At 40.6% G+C, this 14573-nt stretch overlaps 2 protein-coding genes across 5 annotated transcripts in view; one reads left to right on the forward strand and one right to left on the reverse strand.

Annotated features, from left to right (window-relative positions):
- Positions 1 to 11216, reverse strand: part of Eaf2 (ELL associated factor 2) — a 44617-nt gene extending 33401 nt beyond the window's left edge. The window contains exons 1-2 of the mRNA XM_006975713.4: positions 10980 to 11216; positions 7501 to 7595 (exon numbers count right to left, since the gene is read on the reverse strand). Coding sequence (XP_006975775.1) covers positions 7501 to 7595; positions 10980 to 11085 — 201 coding nt within the window. The 5' untranslated portion in view covers positions 11086 to 11216. The remainder of the gene's footprint in view (positions 1 to 7500; positions 7596 to 10979) is intronic.
- A 9-nt stretch (positions 11217 to 11225) lies between these two features.
- Iqcb1 (IQ motif containing B1) overlaps positions 11226 to 14573 on the forward strand; it is a 55797-nt gene continuing 52449 nt past the window's right edge. The window contains exons 1-2 of one of the 4 annotated variants that reach the window (XM_015994584.3): positions 11226 to 11478; positions 11973 to 12043. The gene's annotated coding sequence lies outside the window, so the exon portion shown is untranslated. Of the gene's footprint in view, positions 11509 to 11856; positions 12256 to 14573 lie in introns of all 4 variants that reach the window. The other 3 variants (XM_006975714.4, XM_076548833.1, XM_076548834.1) reach the window with 3 other exon arrangements.

A 14573-nucleotide genomic window follows, 5' to 3' on the forward strand; every position in this document is an offset into this window, starting at 1 on the left:
CAAAAATATCCCTGAAGAGCCAATTATTTTGAGCAAAACACAGAGCATGATATATTTGAGTTACAAGAAGTGCTAAAAGCTGAACTAATCAAAGAAGCATAGTGCTAACATAAAAACAAACACATAACCCAATGGAATAGAACAGACAGCCTAGAAATAAGCTACTCAGTAGTAGAGCCCATTGTTTGTTTGTTTCTTGTTTTTTTTTTTACCAAAAATTACTAAAAATATGCATTGCAAAATAGATAACCTTAAGGAAATGCTGTTAAAAAATCAGATATACACAGAATAATAGTTGAATGAAGTTCAGCCTCTTACTAGTTATAAAGATCAACTTAAAATGGATTGAAGACTTAAGTGTAAGACTTGAAACTATAAAATGACTAGAAAAAAACCAGAGGGGAATGCTTGTGGACACTGTAGTTGGTAAGGAACTTTTGGACAAAATGTCCAAAGCACAGAAAACAAAAACCAAATAGAGAAGTGGGATTGCTAATAGTTAAAAAAAATCCCCCAATAAAACAAGTAAAATGTTCAATAGACTCAAATAAGCATTTATCCAAAAAAGAAATACAAATAGCCAATAAGAACATGAAAACATGTTCAACATCACTAACCCTCTGGAATATTTGTACAATGTGATTATTGTAGCTATATGGAAAACAGTTCTGGGGTTCCACACAAAAAAGTATACATAGATTTACCTTATGATCTAGCTATCCCAGTTCTGGATGATAAAACCAAACAAACACATTCTCTTCATCACTTATCTAGACTATGATATTGCATTGTTAGCAACAGGAAATAGACTGAAGACAGGCACTGGGCAAGGCCATGTGTTTCTATGGAAAGAACCAATCTCAGACAGAGGCTAATGTAGGACAAGAGCCAAAGCCTCCACTTTCTATTACAGCTAAAGTGTAGGGCCTCCACCGCATGGAACTGACACTGGGGAAGGTGGTGTTTCTCAGAAGGTACTCCATGAGGCTTTAAAAACTGCACGGGTGGACACAAGTAATCCAGAAAAGACAGGAACAAGAAGGCAGGAATGAGGAGTCTACTGGTACAAGCTTCATCATCAGTGGTGGTGCCAATTGGGTGCCTGGGAAGAATCAGAGGAAGAATCCTCTGATGATTTCCCCTAGTGTCTTTTTAAGTTTTTATTTATCACTGTGTGTGTGTGGTTGATATATTGTGCACCCTAATAAACTTACCTGGGGGTCAGAGAACAGAACAACCACTAGATTAGACATAGAGGCCAGACAATGGTGGCACACACAGCTTTAATCCTATCACTTTGGAGGCAGAGATCCATCTGGATCTCTGTGAGTTCAAGGCCACAGTGGAAACAGAGCCAGGTGTGGTGGCACACACCTTTAATCCCAGCACTTGAGATCTCATGTCTTTGCTTGGGAAGGACATATGCCTTTAATCCCAGGAAGTGATGGCAGGAAGCAGAAAGGTATAGAAGGTGTAAGGACAAGGAACTAGAGGCTTTTAAGCAGTTCAGCTAAAACCCTCAGGGGTGAGGACTCAGAAGCTTTCATTCTGAGGATTCGTGGAAACAGGATCGGCTGAGGAGTAGTCAAGGTGAGGTTGGCTGTAGCTTGTTCTGCTTCTCTGATCTTCCAGCTTTCACCCTAATATCTGGCTCTGGGTTTTTTTTATTAATAAGACCATTTAGCAATTCAAGGTGTGTGTGTGTGTGTGTGTGTGTGTGTGTGTGTGTGTGTGTGTGAGAGAGAGAGAGAGAGAGAGAGAGAGAGAGAGAGACAGAGACAGAGAGACAGAGACAGAGACAGAGAGACAGAGAGAGAAAGAATGCATTCTGTAGCACATCTATGGTCAGACGACATCTTTATTGTATTAGCTTTCTCCTTCCACCTTCTGTGGGTCCCCAGAATTGAACCAGGTTCCAGGCTTGCACAGCAAGTACCTTTCACCCTCTGAGCCACACAGCCATCTAAGTCACTCTAAGTCAATACAGAAACAACAAAAATTAGTTTTAAAAAGTGGCAATAAGCATCACATTCTTATGTAGCTGTGGACTACATTCTGTTCTAAGCACTTTACTCATATTAATTCATTGAATCTTTATAACAACTTTATGAGACAATTGTTATCTTTATATGAGAAAAATGAGGCACAAAAGGCTTGATAATTTGCCCAAGTTTACACAGTTGGTAAGTGGCAGAGGCAGACTTAAACACACGAAGTCCAATTCCAGATGTATGATTTTGAACTTCTTTGAAATGGAGCTCTGACTTGTTATGCAAAAGGATCAAACAGTCAAGTGTTTGGTCACTCCAATCCAACCTGACTGCCTCCATGGGTCCACCACCTCTGGGGTATCTGTAGCTACTTGTCAACAACTTTCTTGTTCTACTTCTAGAACCGAAGGGATGCTGAACAGTGGACAGGAGACTAGAGTACCAGATACGAGGTAGATTCAGATGGGAAAGAAACTTTGGGAGAAGCCAAGAAAATGATTTCAATTCCCTTTCTATACAAACTGCTGCAATTCCCTACTATACAGAAGACAAAGCACCAGTTCTTTAACATGACCTATGAGTCTCCAGCTCCATTATCTGATTCCATCTCTACAAAGGCTTTTTTGTATGTGCTATCTCATACATGCTTTACCATAGCCCCTTGAACCACTCCTAGTCTCAGTTTATTGGGAAAGACACCACACTGTGAGGGAAGACATCTCTGCCCTAAGTTACACAGAGTGGAGCAAGAATTTTATTGCTGGTGTCCAGACTCTAACTCCCATGTCTCATTCCATCAGAGTGTGTCACAGCCATGAGTAGCGATTTGGAATGAGGACAGCAAGGCCCATTTTTAAAATGCTCAAATGATCTGAGGCAAAATAACTGAATTTCTTTTAATAGAATACAGGTGGCATTTGTGTATGTGTGGATTTTTATAATATTGTGATATGCAGAGATTATTTATTACTTATAATTGAACAATCTGTATTTATATGAAGCATATACCCATGATTACATATATATAATAAAGCAGGGCTAAGTAGAATTAGTTGCTATTTTGGACCCAGAGTACTCTTCCTTTTTTTTTTCTTTTTTTCTTTTTTTTTTTTTTTTATCAAAATGGGGACTTAATACCAGATGGTGGAGGCCCACGCTTTTAATCCCAGCACTCAAGAGGCAGAGGCAGGTGGATCTCTGTGTTCAAGGCCAGCCTGGTCTACAGAGTGAGTTCCTGTCTCAAAAAAAAAAAAAAAAAAAAGAGGGGAAAAAGGAGACTTAAAAGCAAACTTTGTAGCATGGTGTCTCTTATTTGAGGGTGGTGTTTCTTGGAATAAGAGGGAATCTAGGTTAGAAGAAATAAAATCTCACTTATACTCCTCTTCTCCATATGCTCCTTTGCCTACTTGGTTAAGCGAGCAACTCTGTTTTGGTGGTATCTTTGGCCATCATCTTTATCCTGCCTGATGTCTGGTCCCTCAGCTGCTCTGCCACATCAGACACACAACCATTACCCCTAAGCCTCACATGTCCAGTTATCTGTCCAGCAGCTTCCCAAAGGTTGAGTCATGTCCTACGATTAAGTCATTCCTGACTGAGAAATGGCTCGTCCACACCTGCTTGTCACAGTTCAGAAGGCAGTAGGGCTCCTTAAAGAGTTTCTTTCCCCTTAACAGAAAGAGATAAATTCAGACCTTTCCTTTCTTGGCAAAGCTAGAGAAAAGAGTTGGTGTTCCTGTTTTCGTATGTTCTCACATATTACAAACTCCTTTGTGGTGTCCTCTAAACAGAATCTCAGTTCTGCCTTCAAAATTGTTTACTTTTGGAGCAGAAAAGATGGCTCCATAGTTAAGACCACATGCTGCTCTTGCAGAAGACCTGGGTGTAGCTTCCAGCTCCTTTGCAGGCTCACAGATGCCTATAATTTCAGCTCCAGGTGATCCAATGCCCTCTTTTGGCCTCCACTAACACCTACACTTAAGTACACACACACACACACACACACACACACACACACACACACACACACACACATTAATGTTTTTAAATTAAATCTTTTAAAATAATGTTTATTTGTAGCTCAACTTCATTTCCTACACCATATCAGAAGTTGTGGAAGGAACATTCTGTCTGTTATTCCGTGTTTGACATTTGTCGTATCTCTGTTAGTTTGTTTAAGCGTACAGGTACGGTGTGCACTGTCTGAAACAGGCTGGACAGGAAAGAACGCAGGGGACCTCTTAGAACTCCAGACTCCTCCATGTCCTCTGAGCCCCTCCCTTCCACCTAGAAGGAGACTCACTGAGAACAGAAATTGTAGATATTCGTAGGGAAGCACGTCCCACAGGAGAAGAACAGGCCCCAGCAGGCCAAAGGCACCCCACCTCCCTAAGGGAAAAAAATGAGGAGAGCTACCCAAGCAAGGCCAGTTAGAGGAGGTTTCAGATGGTTTATAGAAAAGCAAGGCCCATCACAAGCCCTTGCTAGATAACTCTGCTGCAAATGTGAGTGAGCGGATCTGATCCCTGGGATGGAATAAAGTAATAAATGTGGGAGTTTTAGAATCCAGAGGACCTGCTCTGCCAGTTACTAATAGGAGAGATACTGCCCCTCACTGGGCCCCTTCCTCCTAGGTAAAACTGGAGACTATGGAAATTAAAGTCCTTGAGAGAGTGTCTGGCATGGAGTGAGCAACGTGAAGTGTACGCTATTGGAATGTGGGGTGAACCCCACACCCCACTGGAGCAGAGTCCTGAATGTTACCTATTAGCTTTATACTTATGTGCAAATTATTTACTCTCTTCAAGCCTCAGTTTCCTTCTCTATAAAAGAGGAGCTAACTCCTAGTACTTGTTGTAGAGATTAAGTAAAATTAAGTGAGTAATATATGAAAATCACTAAGCAGTGTGTAGGACCATCCATTCCACATCCAATAAATGTCTGTTATCATTATTATTTATTATTTTTAAAAATGATTATAAAACTTACAAATGAACAGTATTTAACTGGTCTATAGTCTTCATTTTTATTTGTTTATTCTATTTGGTAATACCAAAAAAAAAAAGAATGGGATTTAAAAATCTACCTTACCAAAAGAACCATCAGAACTTGAAATCATTCTTGTTTTAAAAAATTTATTTTATTTTATTTTATTTGGTTTTTGGAGACAGGGTTTCTCTGTGTAGCTTTGTGCCTTTCCTGGAACTCACTTGGTAGCCCAGGCTGGCCTTGAACTCACAGAGATCTGCCTGGCTCTGCCTCCAGAGTGCTGGGATTAAAGGCATGCGCCACCACTGCCCGGCAATTAATTTTATTTTTAAATTGTGTGTGTGTGTAGGTATGTGCACACAAGTACAGATGCATGTGGAGCCTGGAAGGTGGTGGTTAATTCCTACCATTGTTTTTTACATTTCAGAAATTTATAAGCCATAGATTTGAAAATATAGGGCTAGTCCAACAGCCATTTGTTTAAGAGGATTTATACTGAGACCATAATCAGAAAGTGTAACTATTTCTATTAAAACGTATTTCATGAGAGTATAAAAACTGAAAATAAAATTGAATGACTCATCCAGGTTGTTCCTTATAAACACCATAAAGCAAATAAGGCTTGAAACTGCTGAATAAATTTACAAATGGTATAGAAACACCAGAATCTGAAAATTTTTTATAATAGAGGATTTCAAAAGCTAACTTATCCACGACATCGCATAGTGAATTGATTCACTTTCTTCAGCTCCTATGGAAACAAAGGAGAAATATTCAAAACTCATATACACATACAGAGCTCTACCTTAAGAAAACCTTCAGAAGCAGCAACTAATTCCATCCGACATAGTAGTGGGGTCTCAGGAAGTGGTATTGAATCACAAAGTAAGAAAAGGACAGCAGACTAGAAGATAAAACTTGCTGCACCTATAACCATGACACACCAGCTCACTAATCCATGTAAGACAATGTGGATTGGCCATCTCCAAACTATTCCCACCATAAAATTAAAGGCAAAATGTCTCAAAAAGTTCAGGATTTTCTTTATAGGGAACACAAAATCATGAAGTTGGTTTTCTCCATAACTTTCTCTGTAACAGATCAAGTCAGAATTTAAAAAAAAGAAAAAAAACCCTGAATAATAAGACATTTCTAACTCATGGACTGAACTGAGAAAGCTTGTATTTTATGCAAGTAATATTGGTTGTGTTACTCAAACGCATCTGGAAAATTCTAAAGCCAGGGAAAATATTTGGCTATGGGATCCAGAACTACTACTATCTTCAGTCCAGTCCCTAAGCTACAGATCTGAATTTCTCTAATTCAAACTTCCAAAATCTGAAATGCTCCAAAATGCTAATCTTTTCAGGTCAAACATGACACCACAAGTGGAAAATTCTACATCATAGACTGCTTCATGTACAAAGTTATTATAAATATGACAAACAATTATTTTTAGGCTATGTGTATAAAGTATGTATGGAAGATGAACAAATTTTGTATTTTAGCAAAGCGCAAGGCCCTGGGTTCAGTCCTCAGCTCCGGAAAAAACAAACAAAACAAACAAACAAACAAAAAACCAACCCCCCCAAAAAAATTTGTATTTTAGATGTAGGCCCTATCCTCAATATATCTCATTATATATTTGCAAATATTCCAAATTTTTTTAAAAAAAGAGAGAAAGTGGAAAAACTTATTGTCCTAAGTGTTTTATATAAAAGATGCTCAATTTGCATATCTCCCAAATCTCTTCCCCACCAAACCATAAGTAATACCATATCCTTCTCTGCTTAAAATGTTTCCTAATGCTTCTCTAATATCAATAGGATGAAGTACAAATTTTAAATTTCAACATGAAATACACTTCACAGTTTGATCCAGCCTATATTTCAGTTTCCACTCCTTTTAATCTATTTTCATTACATTTTAATTTACTGCACATAAGTCATTTACTTCATAGGCTTGTTCTTTTCAGCTTCAGAGCCTTTTATACAATGCTCTGCTTGACCACAGTATTGTACTTCCTGTCTACCTGTCACTTGGTCTCTTAAAGGCTCAGCTCAATGACTGCTCGTTTTATGAAGCTTTCCAAGATTTCACTGGGTAGAGTCTTTTGTTCTGTTTAAGCGTGGACACAGAATTTTATAAGTGTTCTAACTTATAGCACTAGATATTTGTTTACATGTCCATTCACAATGACAAATCAGACTAGAAACATTATTATCATCACTAGTTCAGAATATAAAATATGGCTTATACTAGGAATTTTATAAATATTTGTTTATCCCTGCAATTACTTTCAAGTCATTTGCTATGCAATTCCTTGAAACTATTAAAAGAATTAAAGTATTTTAAAATTATTTCAGCCAAAATAGTTTGAAACATGTTGATTTTGCTTTCTATTTTTATCCATCTCTTTAACCAACCACCATTCTATGAATTGTACAAATATTTTCATTGACATTTAGTGGCAATCCTGTAATACAGATCTCTTCCAAACGTAAGCTATAGAGCTACTTACTTCTATATTTGGTAGAGTAATTGTCACCTGTTCACCTTTGCCAACTTCAAGATTCCCTTCACAAGAAGTATCAATAGAAGCTGGTTTGAAGTCATCTAAAAACAGATACAAATATCAATTTTTATAAGCTAGAACAACGTCCTACTGTGACAGATACCGACAGAAGCAACCAAGAGAGGATGATTTGGTTCCCTGGTGTTTTCGTTTTAATTCTTTTTATTTAATGTGTATGAATGCTTTGCTTGCAGGTATGTATGTGTGCCACCTGTGTGCAGGAGCCTGAGGAGCCCATTGGATCCCTTGGGACTGGAGGTACAGACAGTTGTCGATTACCAGGTGGGTGATGGGAACCAGACCCAGGTCCTCTGGAAGAGCAGCAAGTGCTCTTAATTGCCAAGCCCCTTGGGTCACTATTTTAGAGAGTACAATCCATCATGGCAGGGAAAGAGTGTCACAGTCTGTGCTGATCAAAGAGCCTTCACTATAAACATAATTAAATCCTATTTTAAATAAGCGTCATTTCTGATATTTACTTACACTAAAGCTTTACTATTTTTGGTGGGTGGGCCCACTCAAATAGAGAACAGTCTTTCTGTAGTCACTGCTTATAAGCTTATTTTGTAATAATAATAAATGGTGTCACTAAAAACAGGAAATTCATTGATTATTAGCCCTTATATAGATATAAAGCTAGTGCTAGCCCAAATCCAAAATTAATTCTAATGTGTTAAACTCTTCTATGCAGTGAATCTTTGGTCCTAAATCTTACTGTTGTTACACTTAAGTAAATTACATGTATTACTACTCCTCATGCATCTATGAATATAACTCATAAAAACTAATGGTGGCTGTTATTTATTCTTTACCATGTTCTAAACACTGTGCTAGGATTTTTTAAAATGATACCACAATCCCTCTAGAAAAAAATCTAAGAGGTAGCTATTAACATTTTCACATATGAACGTTGCAGCTGAAAGCTTAGACAATGCTCCCAAACTCACATTATATATGCATTTAGTGAAGGTCATCGTTCACAGCCAGGCTTATCTTTTATAGACAAGCAAAACTTATGCTGTAGATAAGTCAAAATAGCAGTCTCTTTCAAAGAACACTGGCTTGAATATTTATTATAAATTAGGTCCATCTGCCCTGCATAAATGCCAAATTCTCTATTTTATACTCTCCATTTATCACTGAATTATTAAGACTGGGACTTACCCTGGAAATGAACCTGTTCTCAAACAGCAGGTTTTATTTAAATAAACCTAAGAAGATTCTTTGTGATACTATACTTAATTCAATAAGGAGAGGGGGAAAAAAGACTGAAAGTCCTTTTAGTGCCTTCTGCAAGACTAAGTGTGGAATCTAAGTTTGTTTACCCCGTGGTTATTATTAGCATTGTCTTTTTGCATATTCTTGTTTGTTGTCAATCTTGTGGCTGGATTATCTGATTCTGGTTTGGAAAAAATGACTTCAACATTTTAAGAACTTTTGTAAAGGTGGGAATGGAGCTCAGTGGCAGAGCACTTGCCTAGTAGGTACAAGGCCCTGAGTTTGATTTCTAACCCTGTAATTAATTAATCAATTAACCAAAGAAGCTATAAATGAAAGTCTCTGAAGCACCTGCAAGGCACTTGTAAGAAGCTCTATTTCATTCATTTAATTCTGGATTTTATCTGTAAGAAGAGAATGTATACCTAAGTTATACACACACACACACACACACACACACACACACACACACACACATATATACACATTCGGGGACTGGAGAGATGGCTCAGCAGTTAAGAGCACTTGTTCTTGCAGAAAACTTGATCATTCTGAACACCAACATCAGGTGACTGACAACCACTGATAACCCCAGTTACAGGGGGTTTGAGGCTCTCTTGTGGCCTCTGAGGGCACCTGCACACAAGGGAAGCACATATATACACTCAGGCCCACACATATACATGTAAAATTAAATATATATATATATATATATATATATATATATATATATATATATATAACTTTTTTTCTGTAATCGTAAACTTTGTAGCTTGAAAAATAAAATATTACTGCAAACCTGAGAAGGAAGAAGAAAGGACATGCTAATTGGGAAAAGGGCATTGAGAGATCAGATGAGAACAGTATCTTACTTTTGGAAAATGAAACCGGAGAGAGAGAGAGAGAGAGAGAGAGAGAGAGAGAGAGAGAGAGAGAGAGAGAGAGAGACAGAGAGAGACAGAGAGAGACAGAGAGAGAGAGGAGAGAGAGAGAGCAGGACCTGCACAGCACTCACTGCTATTTCTGCTATTTCACTGTAGGGAACTCTGAATTGTCATCCAGGGCAAAATAAACAAGTGACACCATTGGAGTTCTTCTGCAGGGAAATCCTGCCCATTTAGTCCACCCAAACATGTTATGTTTGTGTAAGAAAGCCTTTTTATAAAGTGTAAGTTTGAAGGTAAAAACCATTGGTTCTTCCTACATTTACTCCGAGTTATTATAGCTAGATTGTTTACAATTTAAACTTCTATGATCGAGTTTTAATTGGGTGTTTTCAGAATACAGATTTTATAAGAAAAAGGACAGAATGATTGAGGAAGGGGAAAAAATGAGACAGTAAAGAACAGCTGGGCTGGAGAAAGGATGTGAAAAAAAATCTACTTTACAGTTTCTCTCTCTCCCTCCCTCCCTCTGTCCCTCCCCCCCCCTCTCTCTCACACACACACACACACACACACACACACACACACACACACACACACACAGAAGAGGTCACGGCTCAGTGATGTTTCCTTTAAGCTCTGTAATTCTGAGGCCTATTATGCAAAAAAGAAGTTTTACATACAAAATTATGCTATATTTTTCGTACTGGCATCTATATCATTTAATTACTAAAACAAAAAGGCACATTATAGCCAATTTCCCAACAATACTAAAGATAACTTATTAAAACCCCACCTGTCAATTTTTGAAAACCAGTAATTACTTAGCTGATGAACTCTGAGATCCAAAAGCGATACAAACTATTGAGATAGCTGACAGTCTCTCCCCACCAACAAACTAAACGAGACCCCTCATAAGCCAGAGGACAAGTGAAAATGGGGAAGAAATGCCCCCGTGGCTTCCAAACACCATTTTCGCCTTGCATTCGGTCCTTTGTTCCATCTGTCACCTTTCCACTCTGCACTAACCACTTGTCACGCTAGTCTCCCCAGCCACCCCTACAGATCTCCACAAAACTTCCTCTCCTGTCTGACAGTCCCTCTGAAATCCGTCCAGGGTTCTCCTACACCTGCGGGACGCCAGGTGCCGAAACCGAGGCCGGGAACCGGGTCGTGGATCATGCTGCCACCCATCGGGTCCCCGGGCAGCCAAGGGCCGCGCGGGGACAGGATTACAGAATTCCGAGGCGGCGTCTGCCTCCCTAGCACCCCATCCCCACCCCAGGAGGTTCCTCCCGGGTATCCCTGGCAGCCCGCACTCACAGCGCACGGTGTGGAAGGCACAGCGCGGCTGCTTCTCGAAGCTCTCGCCTAATTTGAGAACCCGCTCGCGACGGTCCAGGGACGCGAGTCCCGCTGGTCCATTCATTCTCGTCCTCCGCCTCCCGCTTGGCCTTCGCCACCGGCTGTCGCAGCAGCTTTCCGATGCAGCTGCGCGGGGCTGCGAGCCCCAGCTCGGGGCCCTGCGGGGCTCCTGGGCTCCCGGCGCGTGCGGCCGCCCCTCGGGGAGGGGCGGGGGAAGCGCCCCGAGTCCTGATTGGCTGCCCGAAGACAGTCGCCCCGCCCCCTTCGCCCGGGACCCCGCCCCCTTCGCCGGGGACCCCGCCCCCTCGCCTGGGCATCCCGCCCCGCCCCTCGCCCCCCTCTCCCGCCCTGAGCCCCCTTCCCGCGTCGCGACGCACGCAGCCCGGCGGACGCCGCCACGCCGAGGTACGCGGTGCGGGTCGGGCCCGGAGGTGGACGGAGACGAGGCGAAGATGAGGTAACAGACCTGTGATGGCGGCTGGGATGGGTGAGGGCTCCCGGGGAGACGGGGGCGGGGAGGCCCGGAGGCCGGGCTCACCGACCTTAGGGAAGAGGCTGGCGGGGCCTGGTGGCGGGAGGAGCGTGGGCCTCCTCCGGCCCGCAGCTCTGGAAACGGACGCCTGAGGAGGGGCGGCGGCCCGGGCCTCCAGGCCCGGGGCTTCCCGAGGCCTAGCGGCTCTAGGGCGCATTCTGGAGCCCCAGCCGCGCCCCCTCGGTGGTGGGGGAGCTGAGACCAGACTGGGAGCCACCTGAGGCCTGAGGTGATGCAGTTCCCTTGAGGGCCGTTTTATTTATTTATTTATTTAATTTTTTTTTTAATCTGTAAATACCACAGGCCTTTTCCCGCCAGGGTGAGGATCCGAGGAGGGGGCGTTTCCCGAGGGGACCCCGAAGCTTTGGATTAGGGGGTAACTGACTGCATGAGGTTGCTGGCATTTGTTTCCATCCTAGTGATTGCTGGAGGCGGTGAAGGGCACCCGGCCTGGGGCTCCTGATTCCTCGAGGATCGGCCTAGCAACAGGGTGAGAGCATATAATAAATTCATCAGTAACGGTCTCGCCTCCCCTCTGGACACTTCACGACGTTATAAAGTCGGAGAAGGCGTTCGTTGTATTAGAGGATTCAGGAAAAAGCATTCCGAGTTGCTCCAGCAGACGATTTTTCAGCCTCGTTTGTGTGGTCGGATTATCCGTCCACTTCGACCTTAAGGAGATTGGTCGGTCCATTTTTCCAGGTGGGTGGGTGATTATGGTTGCCTTCTACCCTTGAAAGGTGCATGGAGACTGTTTTAAATGGTAATTGGACACGAAGGTTCTGGAGCCAGGATCTCTTGTCACTCCAGCTTCATACTAACAGTGTGGCTTTGTGCAAGCAGATCAAACAAATGTGTTTATCATTAGAATTGGGGAAGTAATGATAATAGCTATCTAGAAAATAAGGCCCATCCTTTAGAACTGTTGAGATGGTTAAATGAGTTAATACACACAAGCAAGTAGAACGATTCATAGTACACATGGCTCTCCGAATGATTATTCAGGGTTCAGTTATACTTTCATATTTTAAGATTTATCATCGATGGCTACCTTCTAAATTATGAATTGTAAGGCCTAGGAATGGCAACTTTGTTCACAGATGAAAATATTTGTTTAGTGAAACCCAGGTCGTTGACTTTGTGACCGTCTAATACCAAGGGGGATTTGTTCTATAGGCCAAATGAGTGCATACATACTTACTTGCACATGGATTTTTATTGCAGTATTATATATAGTAATTTGCAACCTAAATGGCATCCAGTGAAGGGAATGTTTAAATATATTTTGATGTACTCTCACAAAGAACAAATAGAAGAATAATGTAGACACTGGAAAGAGTAAGATAATTAACATGCATTCTATAGGAAAGTTTTGTGTCTTCTACATGCTAGGAGTTTTACTGGGCTTTCTTTAAATAGCTTTAGTGAACTTGTCTATTGATGGTTTATATTTTGCCCAAGAAAAGAGATGATTTTTGAAGACTGTATAGCAGCCAAGGCTTAAATGCAAAGATGGGACCATAGTGTCAGTCATAATAGAATAATAGCTAAGAAATGAGTTAGAAGAGTATTTGAAAATATATTTTATGGTTACAGTTTTATCTGGGAGAAAAAAATAATGAACATTATAATTAAAATCACAGGTTTTATAGATTCTCAGCTTTTATTGATAAGATCAAGTGTAAAATCACAAGGTTTGTGGGTAGATTGATATCTGACTGATACTACCATATTTTCTTTTCTCTTTATGGTTTTTCTTTCAAGATGCTCTCACTATGTAGCTGCAGTTGTCCTGGAACTCACTCTGTAGATCAGGCTGGCCTTGAACTCACAGAAATCCACCTGCCTCTGCCTCCTAGGTTCTGGGATTAAAGGCATGCGCCACTCTATGCCCAGCTAAGTTATATTTATTTATTTTTAACTGCACATTGGAGATGATTATGGGCACTACTTCATAGCCCCATTGTGAGGATAAAATAATGTGTTAAAACCCACTTAGCGCAGTTCTTAGCTCATAATAAATACTATGTTATCCTTATTGAATAAAAATATGTTTTATATTAATGATACTCTTGAGCTTCAAATACTTTAGGACTTATATAGAAAAGTTTTGGTAAGAAAATTGAAGTGTGGACTTTTTTATATTTTAGAGTTGATTCACTATAAATAATTTTTAATTTTCTTATGATTACATAGCATTTCAGAGACCTAGTATGTTAGGGCTTCCGAAGCCATCTCCAGATTTATTGATTAGGTAGAAGGGCTCACGGGACTCAACTCATACATTGTCTTATTTGTTAGCTATAATTCATAGTGAAGATACGCAAAGCAAAGTCATGAAAGTAAAAGACCATGTAGGGTACATCCGGAGGAAATCAGGCCTGGTCTTCCAAGATCCTCTCCCAGTGAAGTTACATAGGACACACACCCAATTTCTCAAGCAAAACAGTTGTGACAATGCCTGTGAAGTGTCTTCTACTGGGAAAGCTTATTAGATACTCAGTGACCAGAACTTTTGCTGGTTTATGTGTTGAAAGATTGGTCCCTAATGTTAAGGATAAGAGGTGGTGGAACCTTGAAGAGGTGAGGCCTACTGGGAAATAATTACATCATTGGTGTCACCACCCTCAAAAGAATTGAGAGAGTTTTTGTAAGAGTTTTCATAGTCCTTATATAAAAAAGTAAACCTGCCCCCTTCTCAGTCTCTATTGAATATCTTGGCTATATGATATCTTCCACTCATGCTAAGATACCATCTGTCATGTGGCAAAGCCAAGACAGCTCTTGCCAGAGCACAAGGCCCTAGAACTTACAGAACTGTGAGCTAAATAAACTTCTTTGTAAAATACTCCATCTCACATATTTCATTAAGTATTGAAAATCAGATAAAGTATATATCAGAATTCTTGGGCTCTAAAAGAAAAGCAGATGTTTACCAGAAACCATTATTTTTATAATAGTTTTAGGCACAGTGATCTAGGTGTATAAGAGAACAATAAAAATCCTGAAATCCACATTCT

This window comes from Peromyscus maniculatus, chromosome 12 (assembly GCF_049852395.1).
Source record: "Peromyscus maniculatus bairdii isolate BWxNUB_F1_BW_parent chromosome 12, HU_Pman_BW_mat_3.1, whole genome shotgun sequence".
Lineage (NCBI taxonomy): Eukaryota > Metazoa > Chordata > Mammalia > Rodentia > Cricetidae > Peromyscus > Peromyscus maniculatus.